Source organism: Lepidochelys kempii, chromosome 27 (assembly GCF_965140285.1).
Source record: "Lepidochelys kempii isolate rLepKem1 chromosome 27, rLepKem1.hap1, whole genome shotgun sequence".
NCBI classification, from domain to species: Eukaryota; Metazoa; Chordata; order Testudines; family Cheloniidae; genus Lepidochelys; species Lepidochelys kempii.
The window spans coordinates 4,244,488-4,262,532 of NC_136406.1; the positions used below are offsets into that span (position 1 = coordinate 4,244,488).

The window sequence follows — 18,045 nt, forward strand, 5'->3', positions numbered from 1 at the left end:
AGCCTGGGCTGACTCACAGTGCTTTGCTCGTGACAAGCAACAAGCCCCTCCAGGCGCTGTGATCACTCAGCACCACAGCATATGGAGCCCCACACTCAGCTAGATTGCATGAATGCTCCGAAAACCGCTCATGAATCACACAGAGAAAGGCACCAGCCAATTCTCTCGAGCCTGGCACCCAGGAATAGACTGTCTTTCCCTGGTCAGAAGCCTGATGTTCATTACCCAGTCCGCCCCTCCCTCCATGCGGAAAGGACACATACTAGCCTTTGTATCTGAGCTAAGATTTCCCAAGTACTTCCACCAAAACACACTGCTTTAGGTAAAATATAAAACAGATTTATTAACTACAGAACCATCGATTTTAAGTGATTATAGGTGATAGGCACTAAAGGTCAGAGATAGTTAACACAGAAAATAAAAGGTAAGCACACAGTCTAAATCTTAAACCTTATTACAGTAGGCAGTATTTGGATCAAGCAGTTTTATCACTCCATGGAATGTTGTAGGTAGGTTACAGTTCTTAATACACAGGCTTCCCCTTTAGGCCTGGGACAAGTCTCCTCAGTTCAAGTCTTTGTCTTCCCAGTATTCTTGTTGCTTCCAGCATTAGTGGGTGAAGAGAAAGGTAAAAGCATGATGCCACTGTCCCTTACTTTACCTCCTCAGTCCAGCTGCCTGGAAAACACTAGCCCAAGACATGTCCTGGTGGGCTTTGCTGAGTCACAGAGTTGAGCAACCCCCCCGCCCGCCCGCCCGCCCTTGTGCGATGCTTGTGCAGCTTTCTTACAGCATTGTAAATCCCTTCTTTACAACTCCCCTGCTGACTAATGGTCATTTAACACCCTCCTGGGAGTGGATCCTCTCTGTTGTCACTGGGGAACTGACAGTGGATGATTCTCAAACTTACTACATTTCTGTATTTCTGTAACAACCATATGGCACAATCTCATAACTTCATACACACTAAGGATATACATATTTGGACAGAACAATGGGTTTCAACAGATCATGACCTTTCCTATGATATCTTCTATGACATGCTTTGTATGAAATATATCATAATTATATGACAGGGGAGAATATGGGGGGTCCAGGGTGCTGCTTTGAGGTACAGAGTGCTATGGGGAAACCAAGGCACAGAGCAGAGAAATGACTTGCCCAAGGTAAGCTGATGGCAGTCAGAATTAAAACTCAGGCGTGCCAGCTCCCAGTACCATAATCTATTCACAGCCTCTTCACTGGGCTGGTGTTAGATATTTACTTTGTCCAGTATTACAGTTCAGTCCAGGAGTGAACGGGTTAACGGTCACACACTGGGCTGTTAAGGGGAGGCCTTGTCAGCTGCTTTCTGATTGGCTAGAAGGGCTTGGGAACAGCACAAGTAAGGTAGCCTGAGGCAGCCTGTGGGCCACATTCAGGGCCAGGGTTACACAGGGGCCAAGGAACCTGAAGGTGCAGGGAGGTGCCTGGTGGGGTTTGCAAAAGTTAGTCCCCGTGTTTGCAGACCCAGCATTGCAAAACAAGATTGCGGAGAGACGACAGAGGGTCTCTGAAGCTAACAGCTGCTCCATTGGCTTTCTGGGTATACCCAGATGCCCTTATCTGGGGAGCTGTTTATAACTAGCTGGGACAGTCCAGCAGTATTTTTAGAGTCTCCCATCGCGGCTCTGGCCGTGTTCAGAACAGCAGCTCCACCTGTCACCACCTGACCTCTGGGGAGCCGGGAGCCGGGAGCCAGAGCGGCTGGAGAAATGGGCTGGCTTCCAATCCGCGTGGCCTGCTGGACCCATCATCAAACTCCTCCAGAATTCTCTGTACCCAAATCCTGCCCCGCCCAGGGAAATGCTGTGGTTTTACTGCATAGGAAGAAGAGCTGGGCTTGGGGATGGGGCCGTGGATTCAACAGCCTTTGACCCCCCCCCCCCCCCCACGTAGCAAGAGTGGTGGAGCAGCAGTAGCCACAGAGGGACGTGGAGCCTTTTCCATTGCACAAGCTGTAGGGTAGGAATCCAGCCCCCAGAGCTCCTTCACCCAGGCTCCTGGACTGGAATCAGGTGCAGGGACTTGCGGTAGACATTTGCAATCCTTCCCCCAGCACGGTCGCTGGAGGGCCCTTGCCTCGGCAGTGCTGATTTGCGTTGCTATTTCTCCCTCATAGAATTTTTTTGCATCTGTTCCCAAGGGGATAAAACTGCCCCGGAGAACACTGAGCAGGGCTGAGCCAGAGCTGCCAGGAACAATCTGGATCAGAGGGGAGCCCTTATGTAAAGCTCCCCCACCAAGCTGGCCCAGTAAATTCCTCTTGAAGGCAAAGAGCAAAGGGATGCTGGCAGGGGAAGCAGAGCTGGAAGCTGGGGTGGAAGTAAGGAGCCGTGTCCTCTCCCAGTGGAGCTGGCTGCTGGAGGAATGTGCAGGATCAACACAGAGCCCGTGTTTAGACAGGAGGCGCTGAGTGTTTTTGGACAGCGAGAGATGGTGTCAGGTGAGGAGAGGACAGCGAAAGTGGGGAGGCCAGAGCCCAGGTGTCCAGAGGTACAAGCCAGGCCAGTCCCCTGCAGCAGGCCTGGCTCAGCCTCGGGATGGCCCAGCATCCTCACACCCTTCATCTCTCCCCTCTCGGGGCTGGGGCCAGCTTGGGCAGTGCCCCGGGAGAGCCAGCGGCCAAATCCTGTTGCTCTTGGTTTGCCAGAACTCCCGCTGCCGTGCTCACGGGCAGGGCAGAGCCGGCTCTGTGTGTAAGTGCGAACGGCCCAGCGCGGGAGGGGCCAGGGAACGATGGCCTGGATGTGCCCTGGGTGGTGAGTCTGTGCCAGAGGCAGGGACAGGGATAGCCATGGGGGCTGTCACAGCACTGGGGTGTCTGAGTGCTGGGCTGGAGCTGGCCTCCTAAATTAACCCTTCAAAGACTGTAGGCCTCAGAATAATCCTTTGCCCTTGGCTAGCCCCTTTTCAGGGAGGATTTCAGGCACTGCAGATTGGTGAGTCACGCAGGAGTGAAGGCTCAGGTGTGGCCGGGAGCTGGGTATTGTTCCTGTTTTGCAGATGGGCGAAGGGGGCCAAAAGAGTAAAGTGATCTGCCCTGTGTCCCTGGGGGGAGTGCCTTGCAGTGGGGGAGGAAGTCCTGGGTGCGAGGGGCTGCGGCGCTGCCTGGGCCCTGTGGGCATGGCTGGGATGACGTTTGCAGCCTCTGGCAGGTCTAGACCCTGGGCTGCAGTTTCCCTCTGTTGGCATCAGTGCTGAATGCGGCCCCCCTCTCTGCTAGCACCACAAGCCAAGCCCACTCGGGGGAGGAGCTGGAGTGACAGTTTTTTCGTAAGTCTCCACGAGGACTGGAGCTTTCAGCATTTGCAGTGAAGGGGAGGGAGCAGCGTAGTGAAGCACAGGCCTGAATATCACTCAGGACGCCTGGGTTCTATTCCTGGCTCTGCTCCTGCCTCTCTGTGTGACCTTGGTCAAGTCACTGCACCCCTCTTTGTCTCAGTTTCCCCATCTAGGAACGGGGGATAATAATGACCTGCCTCCCAGGAGAGGAGTGAGGGTTAGTTAACTTGTGTGCGTAAGGTGCTTTGGAGTCCCTGTGACAGAGCTAACTCAGTGCTGAGTAGGGGGGTCAGTCTGGGCCTGGCTGGGAAGCAGAGCTGGGAATTACGCCTGGCCGGTGAGTTTCCAGCCTGGTTCTTGCACTGGTTTAAACCCTTGTCAAGCTCCTTAGTGTGCTCGGAAAGCATGGGGTGGAGCCCCTGGGCAGGCTGCTCTTGCTCGGCTCTGCAAAGTGCAACCGCGGAGAAGGGTCTGAAGGTAACACGGGAGAGGGATGCTCTGGGGACACAAACAGGAGCTGGCTCAGGAGGCACCGCTTGGCCAGATGTGAATCAGTGTGGAACTCACAACACTGACCAGGGGCAGGCTCAGCGCTCCAGTGAGCCAGGGGCAAAGATTGCTCAACCCTCCAGGGCTGAATCTAGGAACTGCGATCACGATCACGGAGTAAACTCCAAAAGTGGCCAGAGGTGCTTTCCTTGCTCTGGAAATGGAGAGCGGAGGGGTTTTTGTGGGCTGGGAGGGGAGCAGGGACTGCCCCCCAAAGCCACTGTAAGAGACCAAGGGTAGATAATTGGGGTGTGGGGCATGCTGTGGATCTCAGAGAGCCTGACCCAGTTCCCACTGAGATCAACAGGAGTCTTTCCCCTGGCTTCCAGGGGAGCTGGATCAGGCCCTTATGCTGCTGGCCTCTGTTCTGCCACCATTGGATGGCACCTGGGGTTTTCCAGCTGCCTCCAGCGGATGCGTCCAGAGGGCTGCTTGAAACAGGACTCTACGGGGCCAGGAACGGAAGGCGTCTGCTCCGCTTTAATCATCACAGGTTAAGTAGTTTTGTTTCTTCCCTGTTCCTGCCTTCAGTCAGCCCAAGCATTGGCAGAGGCCCGTAATCTGGACTCTGACACATTTCCCCACTGGGAGCCTGAGCCCTTCAAGTGAATGGAAGTGTTTCCATGGAGTGGGAGCAGGGTCAGAGTGAGTCAGTCTCTCTCTTGCTTTCATTCTCGTGTCCAGCAGTGTGGGCCTTGCCGAGTGCGCTGGGCGAGGCAGGGGTGGGGCTGGGGGCAGCCGTGTGCCTGGGCCTTTCTGATCAGTGCACTCGTTCATCAAAAGGCTTCGGAACCTTGGCACATGAAAAGGGACCCTGTAATCTGGGCAGTGTCGGGCCCGGGGGGAGATTCGTTCATGTTTCCATTCCATGAGGGAGAAATCACGTACAAGAAGCAATGGAAACTGAGTTTACTCCCCATTTCTGGCTATTTCCCTGACAAGCCAGTGGATGGATTTTCCATGGCCTTTGAATTTCCATATAGTTTGATGAGTTTAAGAGACATTGGGCCTGGTACTCCTCTCCCTTCCCCCAGTTTTACCCCTGGGTAACTCCATTGGCTCAGTGCAGTGCCTCCCTCTCTATGCCTGCGTCAAAGGAGAATTAAACCCACCAGTCAGAGAACAATCCTCTGTTCCAAACCACTTCCTTGCCCTGTGCTGTTTGCAGCAGCAGGTGACTGCAGCAGGGAGGAACTGCAGAGCCAAGCTTACTTCTCACCATGCATGTGGCTTGTTTGTGTCTTGCCTTTCGCTCTGCATAGACAGGGAAACTAGGCTGGCAGTGTTTCTAGCCAGTTTCACTTCCTTCTTCCCCTGCTAGGGCAGAGAGCTGGGTCACGTTCCACAGGGGAAGGTTTAAGACTGGGAATCTCATCGGAGCCTGAGGGAGTTTGGTGCCCAAATCCCAGTGAAATTCCCTGCCCATCTTGGATGCTCTGCTGATCCCAGAAAAAACTCTCCCTTCCCCCAAATAAAATCTGTAGTAGCTTTTGTAACCCTTTAAAAAATGTATCTGAGAATTAAATGTGGGGCTTAAAACTAGCACCTCTTTAGCTCCGTGCCTGAGTGCCTGGAGCATTTAGTAGGTCCGAATAAATCCCTGGGTGAGTTTAGGTCCTAAATCAGGCCATTGCCTAGTGATGAGTTTCAGACCAGATTATAGCTGGATGCTGTTGCATCCCCTGCTGCTCTGGGGGGCTTCGACACAGCCAGTAATTTGATTTACTTACTGCGATTACATGTCCTTTACTGCACAACACCCTCCTTCGGACACCCACCCAGAGCCAGCGGCTGTCTTGCCTACTGGACGTGGGATAGACAAGAGCAGCCTGGAGCATCAGATACACTCTCCTCCGAGTCTTTGGCCTCAATGTCGGGATCACACCGAGGCTAAGAGGCTAAGATCCTGCCCTTTCCCACTGGGAGGGACCTCGGCCCTGCGTTTGGGATGGAGGATGTTCTGCAAGTCCATAGCAATGACTTGGGTGGACGTGTGCTCCACAGCGACCTTGGGACTCAGCTGCACCGGGTGTTCCCTAGTTAAAGGTACCAGCGCTTTGAACTTCACCAGCATCCTGCTGCGGTGGGTATCCAAGTGCTTCTCAAACAGCCTGACCGCCCCCGTGGGAGGCCACGGCCCCCTGCCCGTAGCATGGGCTCCTGGAGAGGCTGAGCTCCTGGGGGTAGCAGCAGATGCTCAGCCCACCTGAAAAGTGCTGGTTGCTGGTGTCTGAAAATCTGGCCCTGACCTGTGGGTGCGGGGCCCTGGGAGATGTGGCCCAAGCGCACGCAGTGACAGACACAGGAATAGAACCCAGGCGTCCGAGCACCCACTGCCCCCGCCTGCTAACTTGCCATGCTGCTTCCTTTGTTATATTTTACTAGCTCCCATTCTAACCTTCCCTGAGATCGTGCTGGGAACATGTACCCCTTTTATTGAGACCCCTCCCGGGAAGATTGCAGGTCGGCATTGGACTGTCGAGGAGAGCGGCCCCCAGGGAAAGGTTCAAGGCAAGCTCTGCTCAGAAGTGCGTGTCCCTCGCTGTGGTTTGCGGGAGGCTGACGCTTTGTTGGCTGCTCTCCAGGGCGTGGATTGGTCGGGCAGGCAGGATATTTACAGCCGAAGCCCAGCCTGCGCTGTGTTTACATCTAGAAACCCTCACAGCTGCCAGCTCCCTCCGTGCTTTGCTTGCAACATGGATATTTGCTCGCAACATAGATATTTGCTCCAGACAGGCTTGAGTTGAATGGCACTGTGATTGCAAACGGCATGATGCCAAGGAGACCGAGGGGTGCGGCATGAACTCTTACTCCGGGCTCTTCATGTCCCGAGAGCGCCCAGCACGCAGGACGGGGTGGGGGACAGAAGTGGTTAAGGCTGCAATTTTCAAAGGTCTCTGCTTTCAAGTGTCTCAGTTTTGGGGAGCCCATCTGGAGGGACTGTACATTGTCCGACTGGACACTTGGCCTAAGTGATCAGACAAGCCATTGCCAGAGCCGAGCGTGGAACCTGCGTCTCCCGACGCCCAGCGTGGGGCGCTGGACCCTGGGTCATGCTGCCGACGCCCCACCTGTGTTGCCCAGTGTCCTGGGAACTGTCTGCGTCCGGCACCGTTCGAGTGAGCAGAGAGCTGCAAGGTCCATGCAGCTGCATTTGTCTTGACTCAGCCATTTCAGCCTTGGGATGTGGTGGGATCGCAGCCACTTGCCGTCAAGACGGGGCGTCTCTTTCTAACCGATGTGCGTTCACTCCGCAGAAGTTCTGGGCGGGGTGCAGGAATGCCTGGGGCAGGCAGGAGTGCAGACCGGGAGATTGTAATGCTCCCTTGGGGCCTGACCGTCTAGGAATCCCTGAACAGTCCGGGCCCAGGGGTTCTGTTCACAGCTCCCGCTCTGCACAGGTGCATTTGAATCCGGGAGAATCTGGACTGCTGGTGCTGAAGACAGAGGAGTCTGGGTTGCTTTCCTCATGCGGTGCAATGCACACTGGGATCTTCCCCCCAGAGACCTGGGAAGATCGGGGGGGGCTTGTACACTCTGCGGGAGACGAACTCTCTCAGGATGTGGCTATGGCCTGACATCTGCCCACAAACAGGGCCAAAACAAACGCACAGCGTGCCCCTCCACCTCCCAAGCTCTTCCCTCGAGCGCCCGCACAGAGGGGAATGCTGAGCCAAGGGCGCCCTCAGCATTGTTACAATGGCCTCTCAGGCTGCACTTGGCACGCCACGATCTCAGAGCACCTCTGCTCAGATAATCTCCCAGGCAATGCAGCGCGGCCTGCTCCATGCTGATCGTCAGCTGGGGTCCGAAATCAATCTACCCTCCTCCCATTGGATATTTGTTTGGATTAGTTGAGTTGGCCCCTTTGGTCATTCTTCAGATGCCTTTACATAACGTCACAACACAGAGCATCCTGGCCAATGCCCGTGCTTGGCTTAACCACAACCCCCCGGGCAGCTCTGAGAGGAGACGCGCTCCTGGGCTGGCGGGCAAGGCACAAAGCTCTGTCGGAAACAGATTCGGACACTATTCTTAACGTTGACCGAGGGAAACGCTTTTCCACACAACAGTTATTTAGCCTGTGGAACTCACTGCCACAGAAACCCCTGATGCCAGGAACATCGCAAGATTCAAAAGAGGCTTGGATATTTCCATGGATACCAGAAAATCATGAGTTATCCTAATTATTGCTAGCAAAAATTCTGGCAGGGATATTAACCCTCCTGCTTCAGAGCTTGAGCCAGTCTCTCTTAGAATCCCAAGGGCTTCATCCCCAGGGCCGAAGCCTGAGCCCCACTACCCGGGGCCAAAGCCCAAGGGCTTCAGCCCTGAGTGAGGGGATGGGACTCAGGTTACAGGCCTGGGGAAGAAGCCCTTGGGATTCGGCTTTGCCGCCCTTCCACCCCGCCAGGAGCAGTGGGGCTCTGGCTTTGGCTCTGGCCCCCCTGCCTGCAGTGGCAGGGCTCAGGCTTTGTTCTCCCGTCCTGGGGTCGTGTAGCAATTTTTGTTGTCAGAAGGGGGTCATGGTGCAAGGAAGTTTGAGACCCCTGTTGTAGAGAAAGGGACTGGACCTGGCCACAGGTGTAAGAGGTGAAATTCCATTGATTTCAGTTGAGATGCAGCCCCTTCGGCATTGGCTGCATGGGAAAGTTGCAGCTGCTTCGCTTCAAGTGGTTTCCAAACCAATGTAGGTGAGAGGAAGAATGGCCCCGTGGCTAGGCCATGAGCCTGGGGCACAATTCCCAGCTCTGCCACAGACTGCCTGCGTAACCATGGGCAAGTTCCTTAACTTCTCTGTGTCTCCCTTCCCCATCTGTACAATGGGGGTCATAGCACTGCCTGACCTCACTGGGGTGTGTGAGGATAAATACCTTAAAGCTTTGAGGGGCTCAGACCCTGTGGTGATGGGGGCCAGGCAAGTCCCTCAGACTAGCAGGTAGCTCCTGGGCAGCTCACCTGTGTGCGCTTATTTCAGTTTAAGAGAAGCTTGTGTCGGTTTCACTTAAACCTCTTCCCAGCGGACGCACACTGCACTGGAAGAGGCTTTTTCCTGCTGAAGCGAGTGTGCGCCCCGAGCTCTGCACTGGTTCCAGTTCACCATGCTGCTCCTGCAACATGCTCATGTTCACAAGGCCTCAGGCGTCAGTGAATTTGGCCCAAGGTATTTAAGGGAGGGAGTGGGGTCTAAGGTGAGAGCAGGGGTCCTAGGAATCAGGACACCTGGGTTCCACTTCCAGTTCTGGGAGGGGAGTGAGGGTTCGAGCCGAAGGACTGGGGATCTGGCTCCATTCTTGGTTCTGGGAGGGGAGTGAGGGTTCGAGCCGAAGGACTGGGGATCTGGCTCCATTCTTGGTTCTGGGAGGGGAGTGAGGGTTCGAGCCGAAGGACTGGGGATCTGGCTCCATTCTTGGTTCTGGGAGGGGAGCAGTGTCTAGTAGTTGTAGTAATGGGGGCTGGAAGTTGTTAAGGAAAAGTTAGCACGTGTGACTCCATTTTGGTTTGGGGCCCACCATTGTCTAAAAGCAAACACATCGTACACCAGGAGGAGTGCTCCTTAGATACTGCATTCCTGTGAGAAACCCCCCCTTGTTTCCAGCCTGTCTCGACTCCCAGTTTCTGTTCTTCGTCTGTTCCTAACTCCCTGCCTCCTGGCCTTGATGTGGGCCTCCCATCCTGATAAGAAAAGTTACAGATGCATGGCTTTAGGACCAGCTAATGTAGTTAAAGTCATGGTTTAGCACGGGGAATGTACCTAGCCAGGATAGGTGGTAGATAAGGGAAGGGTTTGTCTATTGGCTAAGGTTTCTGATGCACGAGGGCAACATGCTTTGCTAAAAGGTATATAATCTTTGTATAACCTGCATGCGGGGTCCCCTCCTGATTAGGAGGGGGGCACCACACTCGAGCGTAATAAACTTAGTATCTTTGGGAACTCCGCAGTTGTGGACTTGGTTCGTGTGCCTCAGCCTAGACTCGAACTGTGTGTGACCTGTCAGGTATAATTTGTAACAAAGTCAGGATGCCTGGGTTCTATTTCTGGCTCTGCCATTTACCTGCTGGTTGCCTTGGGTAAGTCACTGCCCCTCTGGGCCTCAGTTTCCACATGGATAACATGGGGAGCTACCTCACAGGGGTGGTGTGAGACTAAAATCCGTACTGTTTATGAAGTGCAGCGAGGTTCTGCTCTGCAAGGTGCTATCGAAGGGCAAAGAGCTGTTAACGCCATTTCTCCTTGACTTGCCTGCCATGGCCCAGCTTCCGATTCACGTTTCTCCTGCAGGAACGTTACCTGGACCCGTCCACTGAGCAACACATGGAGCTTTCTGGGCTGATGCCCACACGATCAGCGAGCCAGGGAGACACACCAAGGGTTGCCATCTCAGTAGCAAACCCTGGCAACGTTCCAGTTGTGTGATGCTCGAGACCATTGTGAGGCCATGTGTGTGTGAGAGATCAGCTGTGGACAACGCGCGTGTGTGTGAGAGAGAGAGCACGAGCGAGTGCAGCTGTGGACAGTGTGGGTGTACGACCTCTACTGTCGTTAGACGAGAATTTCCGTGAGCGCAGGCTGTAGGCACCTGGGTTGGATGGAACGGGAGCCCCCCGCCTTCTAGAGTGGATGCTGCCCATGCCTTTGAGCTGGTGTTTGTGTGTTCGTTGGTTAGGGACATTGGTTCCCTGCAAGGCAGGACAGAACGCTGACTGTGCAGTGGACAGATGCCCCTCACGCTCCTTTCTCACAGGGCCCGGGTCAGCTGGCAAACCTCAGGCACCGGGCGGGCGGGCCAGCTGGCTGCTTGCAGAGTGACACTGCACTGGCAGCCGCGTTACTAGCCTTGCCGCAGAAGTGGTGGCTTTGCGGGACTTGATGGGTTCTTTCCCTTTGCTCCCTGCAGGCCTGACAGATGATGAAGACATCAAGGTGATGCTGAAGGGCTCCTTTCTCTGGAAGATCAAGTCACGCAGACGGAAGACGGAGCGGTTCTACCGCTTGCAGGAGGACGGCTTGACCATCTTGTCTGAGAGCTGCTTTAAACGGGCTCGCTCCAAGCAGATCTGTAAGTCCCAGTGGCTGAGGCTCAGGGGCACAAATACTCCTGGAAACAAGAAATCCAGATCCCGGTTCAGAACCTAGAACCCAACCCACCTCCAACACAGAACCGAGAACCCCTCCCACCCACTGTCCTAGAACCTAACCCCCAACCAATGCAAATTTTACAGCCCAATGCTCCGCCCAATGCATAATGTAGAGCACATAACCTAGAACCTGAGGCCAGAAACTAGAACATAAAACCCCACCCAGCACAGAACCTAGAACCCCCAGCATAAAACCTGGAATCCAGATTCACCCACCCAAGCACAGAACTTAACTGGCTCAAGTCTGGAGCCCTGTAAAATCCAGCTGCATGCCTTCCAGTGTGATGAGCCGAGCAGGTTCTCAGCTCCAGGCTCCTGTTTCTGTTCCTGGCAGGACAGCAGACACGGGTAACAGGTTTAAGGTGCATTTTCATCCTTTACCTCCCAGTCATGAAGGTCCCTCACTCTGCTCAGAAACCCCTCCCTCTCCCCCATCAAAAGCATTGGGTTTGATTTCTGGGTGAACAGAGATATCTCCTCCTCGATCCTGGACATGGCGACCCTAGACACTGCTCTGATGCTTCACAACAGCAACTGCTGTCAGTGTCTCTGTTGGAGACAGCAAATCCTACGCTTACATGGGCTCTGTCTGGCCTGGGATTAGAACGACAGAAATTAGAGATTAAATCATACCCATTATGTCATAGAATCATAGAAGATTAGGGTTAGAAGAGACCTCAGGAGGTCATCTAGTCCAACCCCCTGCTCAAAGCAGGACCAACCCCAACTAAATCATCCCAGCCAGGGCTTTGTCAAGCCGGCCCTTAAAAACCTCTAAGGAAGGAGATTCTACCACCTCCCTAGGGAACCGACTCCAGTGTGTCACCACCCTCCTAGTGAAATAGTGTTTCCTAATATCCAACCTAAACCTCCCCCACTGCAACTTGAGACCATTACTCCTTGTCCTGTCATCTGCTACCACTGAGAAGAGCCGAGCTCCATCCCCTTTGGACCCCCCCCCTTCAGGTAGTTGGAGGCTGCTATCAAATCCCCCCTCACTCTTCTCTTCTGCAGACTAAATAAGCCCAGTTCCCTCAGTTTCTCCTCATAAGTCATGTGCCCCAGCCCCCTGATCATTTTCGTTGCCCTCCGCTGGACTTTCCAATTTGTCCACATCCTTTCTGTAGTGTGGGGCCCAAAACTGGACACAGTACTCCAGATGAGGCCTCACCAATGTCGAATAGAGGGGAACGATCACGTCCCTTGATCTGCTGGCAATGCCCCTACTTATACAGCCCAAAATGCCATTGGCCTTCTTGGCAACAAGGGCACACTGCTGACTCATATCCAGCTTCTCGTCCAGTGTAATCCCCAGCTCCTTTTCTGCAGAACTGCTGCTCACCCAGTTCCCTGCTCCCAGGGCCAGGCCCTTCCCTGCCGAAGTTCCCACACTGCTTTGTTCATCCAGGGCTCCATCTTCCATGTGTCCCCATGGGCCTGTCCCAGGTGCACAAAGTGAAACAGCCAGAGACGCATTTGCAGGCTGACTTGGGTCTGTTAAATGTCTCTCTAGCTCCTCAGATCTTTGTTTTGCTGAATTCCCCCTATGTTACCTGTGCCCTTCTGGTATTAAGACACCCAGAAGAAACACAGCCAATAGGCTAGATCCACTACTGATTCAATAAAATGCTAACGAGAGCCAGAAATAGGATACAGACCCTGGCTCAGCCGCCCGTCACACTCAGCCCGCGGCGGCTCCTCCTACCTCTGCACGCGAGCACTGGGTGTAGTCGGACGCGGCTGACCAGCATCCACCTGCTGACTAAGCTCCTGTCGTCTGTCAGCACCCACTAGCTGGGCCAACATTTCACAAGAGCTCAGCACCCAGCGGGCCGAGTTCTTGTCAAAATCTGGCCGCCTGATGCTGCGAAGTCCTGGGGAGCGGGGGGCGCTCAGCACCTCACAGCATCGTCTCGAGAGAGTCCGCAGAGAGCAGGTGGGAGGAGGACAGTTTGCAAGAGCCCCATAAGATGGCACCCCAGCAGATAGGGTTACGGCCTTCATCTCAGCTGTCTCTGGAGAAGGGCGGCTTGGTGGGTGGGTCTTAAGGCCCCTGCTCCTGGAATGTACCAAGCACGGGCCCTGGCAGGTCCTTACTGAACAGAGCAACGAGGGCTGGGGCCATTCACTCCAAAGAGCTCAGCTCCCAGCGTGTGCCCAGCTCTCCTGAGAGCCCTGGCCACGGCACCGAGCCCGTGGGAACATGCTGCCCGTGGCGCTGCCGTTTGCTGCGCAGGTAAAGGCGTGTCTGCCCTGGATCTGGGGGGAGTCCGCACGCCAGGAGACAGCGGAGCGAGCCAGCACGCTGACCACGGCTGTGCAGCTGTGGTGAGGTGAGCGGCAGGAGGGGCCAGTGCCTGGTCCGATCCTGTACAAGCCCCTAGGCAGGTACTCGGGGTGGCTAACCCCTCCTGCTGCTCGCGCCACCTCAGCTCCACTGCTCTGGGCCCGCTAGCAGGGCTCCCTCCCAGCTCGCTCCCACACGCCCCGAGAGGGCAGGGACACGCCATGAGAGCCGGCGCTGCAGAGCGGAGCTAGACAGGCCAAGCTCGCTGCTGCTGCTGCGGGTGAGTCTCCCCAGACCTCGGAGCTGAGCTGCCAGGTTCGGGCTCCAAACAACGTGGAACCAGCGTGTGCTGTGGAAGGCACACGTTGGCCCGGGGTTGCCCTTTCCAAGGGCTCGGCACGTTGGGAGCCTTGCTGCTTTGACCGTCTGCCCCCGGGATGGGGGCTGGACCCTTGGAAACCTGAGCTCTGCTGCAATCCTGGCTCTGGTTTTACCAGCCTTCATGGCCCCATTTGGGCATGTTCAGATTTCCCTGGCCCTAGAGGCAGGCACCTGTGTAGAGCTGCCCTGAAGGACGAGCTGGAGACACACCAGATCAGGGCTCTCTGAACTCTCCCCGCTTGGTGCTGGAAGCCCTACAGGAACAAGTCCCCCAGGCCAGGTGGGACCCCAGTGGCCAGGCCCAGCTGGGGGTTGGGGATTTGCCTGTAATAAAAATGGGCCAGCAGCGAAGGTGGAGCCAAGCTTTCCCCAGGGGTTGCAGGGCTGGATTGGGGTTGTTGGTTTGGGCCCAGGAGCCCTCAGCTGGCAATGAGATGGAAAATCTCCATCAACTTAGCTGAGCATTTCAGACCCTCAAGCAAGAATTGGCTTGAGTTCCCTGCTAGGGACGGGGAACGGGGCAGAGTTCCTGGGGAGGAGAGGAATGGGGGAAGGGAGACATTCTTGGCTGCGGTTTAGGGAGGGAACAGAACATATGGGACAAGGCCAAGATAATGGGGCGAGGGATGCCAGGGCAGGCTAGTCATTGGTGCATATGTTGGGGGACCCCTTCCCCTCCCTTCCAGCCCCCCGAGCACAGCCATGGAGTGGGGGCTGGAGGGTTTCACTGATCACCTGAAACGTGCCGCTCTGTGATACTCTCTTGGGCTCCATTGGTGGCTGGGCCCCACTGGCCGGTAGGCCGGCTCTCAAGGCCTCTCAGCCGGCTAGAGGGAGGCAGGGAAGAGAGGCCAAAGCCCAGAAGCGAGTGGGCCAGGCACAGCACAGGACTCTGACCGCATCCCCGTTGCTGGGCCTTGTCTCGTGCAGTCCCCATCATGCACATGGACGGCGTGCGGGAGGGCTACCAGTCCGAGGGGCTCCGCAAGCACGGCAGTTTCTTCCCAGAGACGCAGTGCCTCACCATCGTCTTCAAGGGCCGGCGGAAGAACCTGGATCTGGCTGCCCAGAGTGAGGAGGAGGCGAAGAGGTGGGCCCAGGGGCTGAAGAAGCTGATGGCCAAGGTGGAAGCCATGAGCCAGCAAGAGAAGCTTGATCAATATCCTTTCCATTGACCGGCAGGGCTCGGCTCCCCTGTTCCTGGGGTCCATCGCCGCGCATGGGGCTGGGCAGAGCCGCGATGGATGATGGGTGGGGTGGCTCAGGTCTGGGGTTCCAGCCTGCTGTTAGGTGACATGGGGCCGCTGCCCAGGGTCTGTCTCTTTGCACGTAGCCCAAGCAAGCCAGGCCCGACCCCGGCCAGCAGGGTCAATGGCCCTGAGCGCCTGGCCAGAAATGCCCCGTCCTGCAGCACGAGGGCTCCCAGACAATTACTGACCTTACAAACGGGCCCAGCCCTGGCCACAGCTCTTGGAGTGGAAACATGTCTGGGCCAAGCGCACAGGGCAGGCTGCACGGTGACCCTCCAGCCCTGCCCCACACAACTTGCTGGTCCAAGCACGCAGCGTGACTGTCTCATTCGTCTGCCAGGTGGGCTGGAGGGGCGGCATGGCAGAGCTGTCCCCCAGCCCTGTGCCTGGCTACAGGCTGATGCTTGCTGCCCACCTGTGGCTCGCAAAGCCCTAGTGATGTACCAGGAGGAAGCCGGGTGAGGCAGATCAGCCGCGAGGCTAGGAGGCAGGGGCAGGAATCTGTTCCTGGCTGTGTCATGTCCTGGTGTAGGGCACATCCCCTCTCTGCCCCTCATGCCCCCAGCATAAAGGGAGTGAGGATAGGGCCCCTTGTGCAAACACTGAGCCCTGGCATGGAGGGTTCATGCATATAGCACAGGAAAACCCTCCACCGCCTAGCAGCTGTAGGTTTTGTTGTACGAGCTACCCTGGGGCACTAGCTGTGTGTGAAATGACTGGATGATATAACGCCACCATCAGGCAGCTGCGCAGGGGGCTGGGACTGCCTGGGGGCGCTGGGAGCGGGACAGCTGCTGCGGGGCACAGCAGGGAAGCCAGGTCTCCTCTGCTCAAAGCCCTTCCCATTTTCACTGGCTGCAGGGTCTTTGGGTCAGGCCTTTGGAGTCGACCTCGGCCCCATCCTGGGCAAAGACAGGAGTGAACTCATCACACCCCCCAGTTCCTTACAGCCCCAGGCAGGCCTGGCCTAGAGGGGTCTTTGTGGGGAGGGGGCACCGGGAGTCTGTCACCCGTGTTCCTTCCTTACATCTCCTGCATCTGGATCCATGACATCCTGCACCGAGCCGACAAGAACAAGGACAACAAGATGACCTTCAAGGAGATCAAGGACATGCTGAAGATGATCAATATCGACATGAATGACATCTACGCCTACCAGCTCTTCCAGGTACCACCCCCCTGCTGCTGTGCCCACTACCCACTACCGCGCCCCCCAGGGGAACTGTGTCTCTGGTGGGAGGGGCAAAGCCGGTCTTAGGGAAAATGGGGCCCTGGGTGAAGTTTGTTATTTAGCATTCTGGCCCCCCACCCTCCCTCCATCGCCCCTGGCCCCCACTGCCTCCCCCAACTGCCACCCATCATAGATTCATAGAAGATTAGGGTTAGAAGAGACCACAGGAGGTCATCTAGTCCAACCCCCTGCTCAAAGCAGGACCAATCCCCAACTAAATCATCCCAGCCAGGGCTTTCTCAAGCCGGGCCTTAAAAACCTCTCAGGATGGAGATTCCACCACCTCCCTAGGTAACGCATTCCAGTGCTTCACCACGCTCCTTGTGAAAAAGTGTTTCCTAATATCCAACCTAAACCTCCCCCACTGCAACTTGAGACCATTACTCCTCGTTCTGTCATCTGCTACCATTGAGAACAGTCTAGATCCATCCTCTCTGGAAACCCCCTTCAGGTAGTTGAAAGCAGCTATCAAATCCCCCCTTACTCTTCTCTTCTGCAGACTAAACATCCCCAGTTCCCTCAGCCTCTCCTCGTAAGTTGTGTGCCTCAGCCCCCTGACCATTTTTGTTCCCCTCTGCTGGACTCTCCAATTTGTCCACGTCCTTTCTGTAGTGGGGGATCCAAAACTGGACGCAATACTCCAGATGTGGCCTCACCAGTGCTGAATAGAGGGGAATAATCACTTCTCTCGATCTGCTGACAATGCTCCTACTAATGCAGCCCAATCTGCCATTAGCCTTCTTGGCAACAAGGGCACACTGCTGACTCATATCCAGCTTCTCGTCCACTGTCACCCCTAGGTCCTTTTCCGCAGAACTGCTGCCTAGCCATTCGGTCCCTAGTCTGTAGCTGTGCATTGGATTCTTCCATCCTAAGTGCAGGACCCTGCACTTATCCTTATTGAACCTCATCAGGTTTCTTTTGGCCCAATCCTCTAATTTGTCTAGGTCCCTCTGTATCCTATCCCTCCCCTCCAGCGTATCTACCACTCCTCCCTGTTTAGTATCATCCGCAAATTTGCTGAGAGTGCAATCCACACCATCCTCCAGATCATTAATAAAGATATTGAACAAAACCGGCCCCAGGACCGACCCTTGGGGCACTCCACTTGATACCGGCTGCCAACTAGACATGGAGCCATTGATCACTACCCGTTGAGCCTGACAATTTAGCCAGCTTTCTACCCACCTTATAGTCCATTCATTCAATCTCTCTATCGCCCTGGCTCGCCCTGCCTCCCCGGCCCCCACCCATCCCTCCATTGGCCCGCCCCCCACCACCCATCAATGTTCCTTCTAATTTTTGACAGGCCGTGTGTGCAAAAAATGTCTTCTGTGCAAATTGTTGTGTGCGCGATGTTTCGCCGTGTGCATGGGGTTTAGGATCTGTGTGCACACACACACGCGCACGGCTTAGAGGGAACAGTGCGGCCCATCCGTCCACTGCCCCTGGTCCCGCCTGCTTCCCCCAACCCCCATCCCTCCATCATCCTGGCCCCCACTGCCTCCCAAGCCCCCCCATCCCTCCAACGCTGCTGGGCCCCCCCTGCCTCCCACGGCCCCCCCCATCCCTCCATCGCCGCTGGCCCCCCCCACCTCCCGGGGCTCCGCATCCATCCTCCCTGGTCCCCACTGCCTCTCCCCCCATCACCCCTGGGTCCTGCTGCCTCCCCCGCATTGCCCTGAGCTCTCTTCCATGGCCTCACACCCCAGCCCCACCCCGCTCCTTGCCCCCCTGTAAGGTTGGCCCTGGGGAGGGCGTCACAGAGGGGATGGCACCAGCCTGTGCCTCTCACCCATAAGGACCCTAGATGGCAAGGGCTGCGTGGGCCCAGTCTGCAGAGTTCTGGCCCAGGTGCGAACTTCCCCCGGCTGCAGAGGGGC

General features: G+C 56.0%; 1 protein-coding gene across 2 annotated transcripts in view; it reads left to right on the forward strand.

Annotated features, from left to right (window-relative positions):
* PLCD3 (phospholipase C delta 3) overlaps positions 1-18,045 on the forward strand; it is a 57,338-nt gene that overhangs the window by 17,789 nt on the left and 21,504 nt on the right. The window contains exons 1-4 of one of the 2 annotated variants that reach the window (XM_073326243.2): positions 2,299-2,485; positions 10,773-10,934; positions 14,612-14,840; positions 15,970-16,099. In XM_073326243.2, the coding sequence (XP_073182344.1) occupies positions 2,410-2,485; positions 10,773-10,934; positions 14,612-14,840; positions 15,970-16,099 (597 nt within the window). In that variant the 5' untranslated portion in view covers positions 2,299-2,409. Of the gene's footprint in view, positions 1-2,298; positions 2,486-10,772; positions 10,935-14,611; positions 14,841-15,969; positions 16,100-18,045 lie in introns of those variants that run through there. The other variant, XM_073326242.2, reaches the window with a different exon arrangement.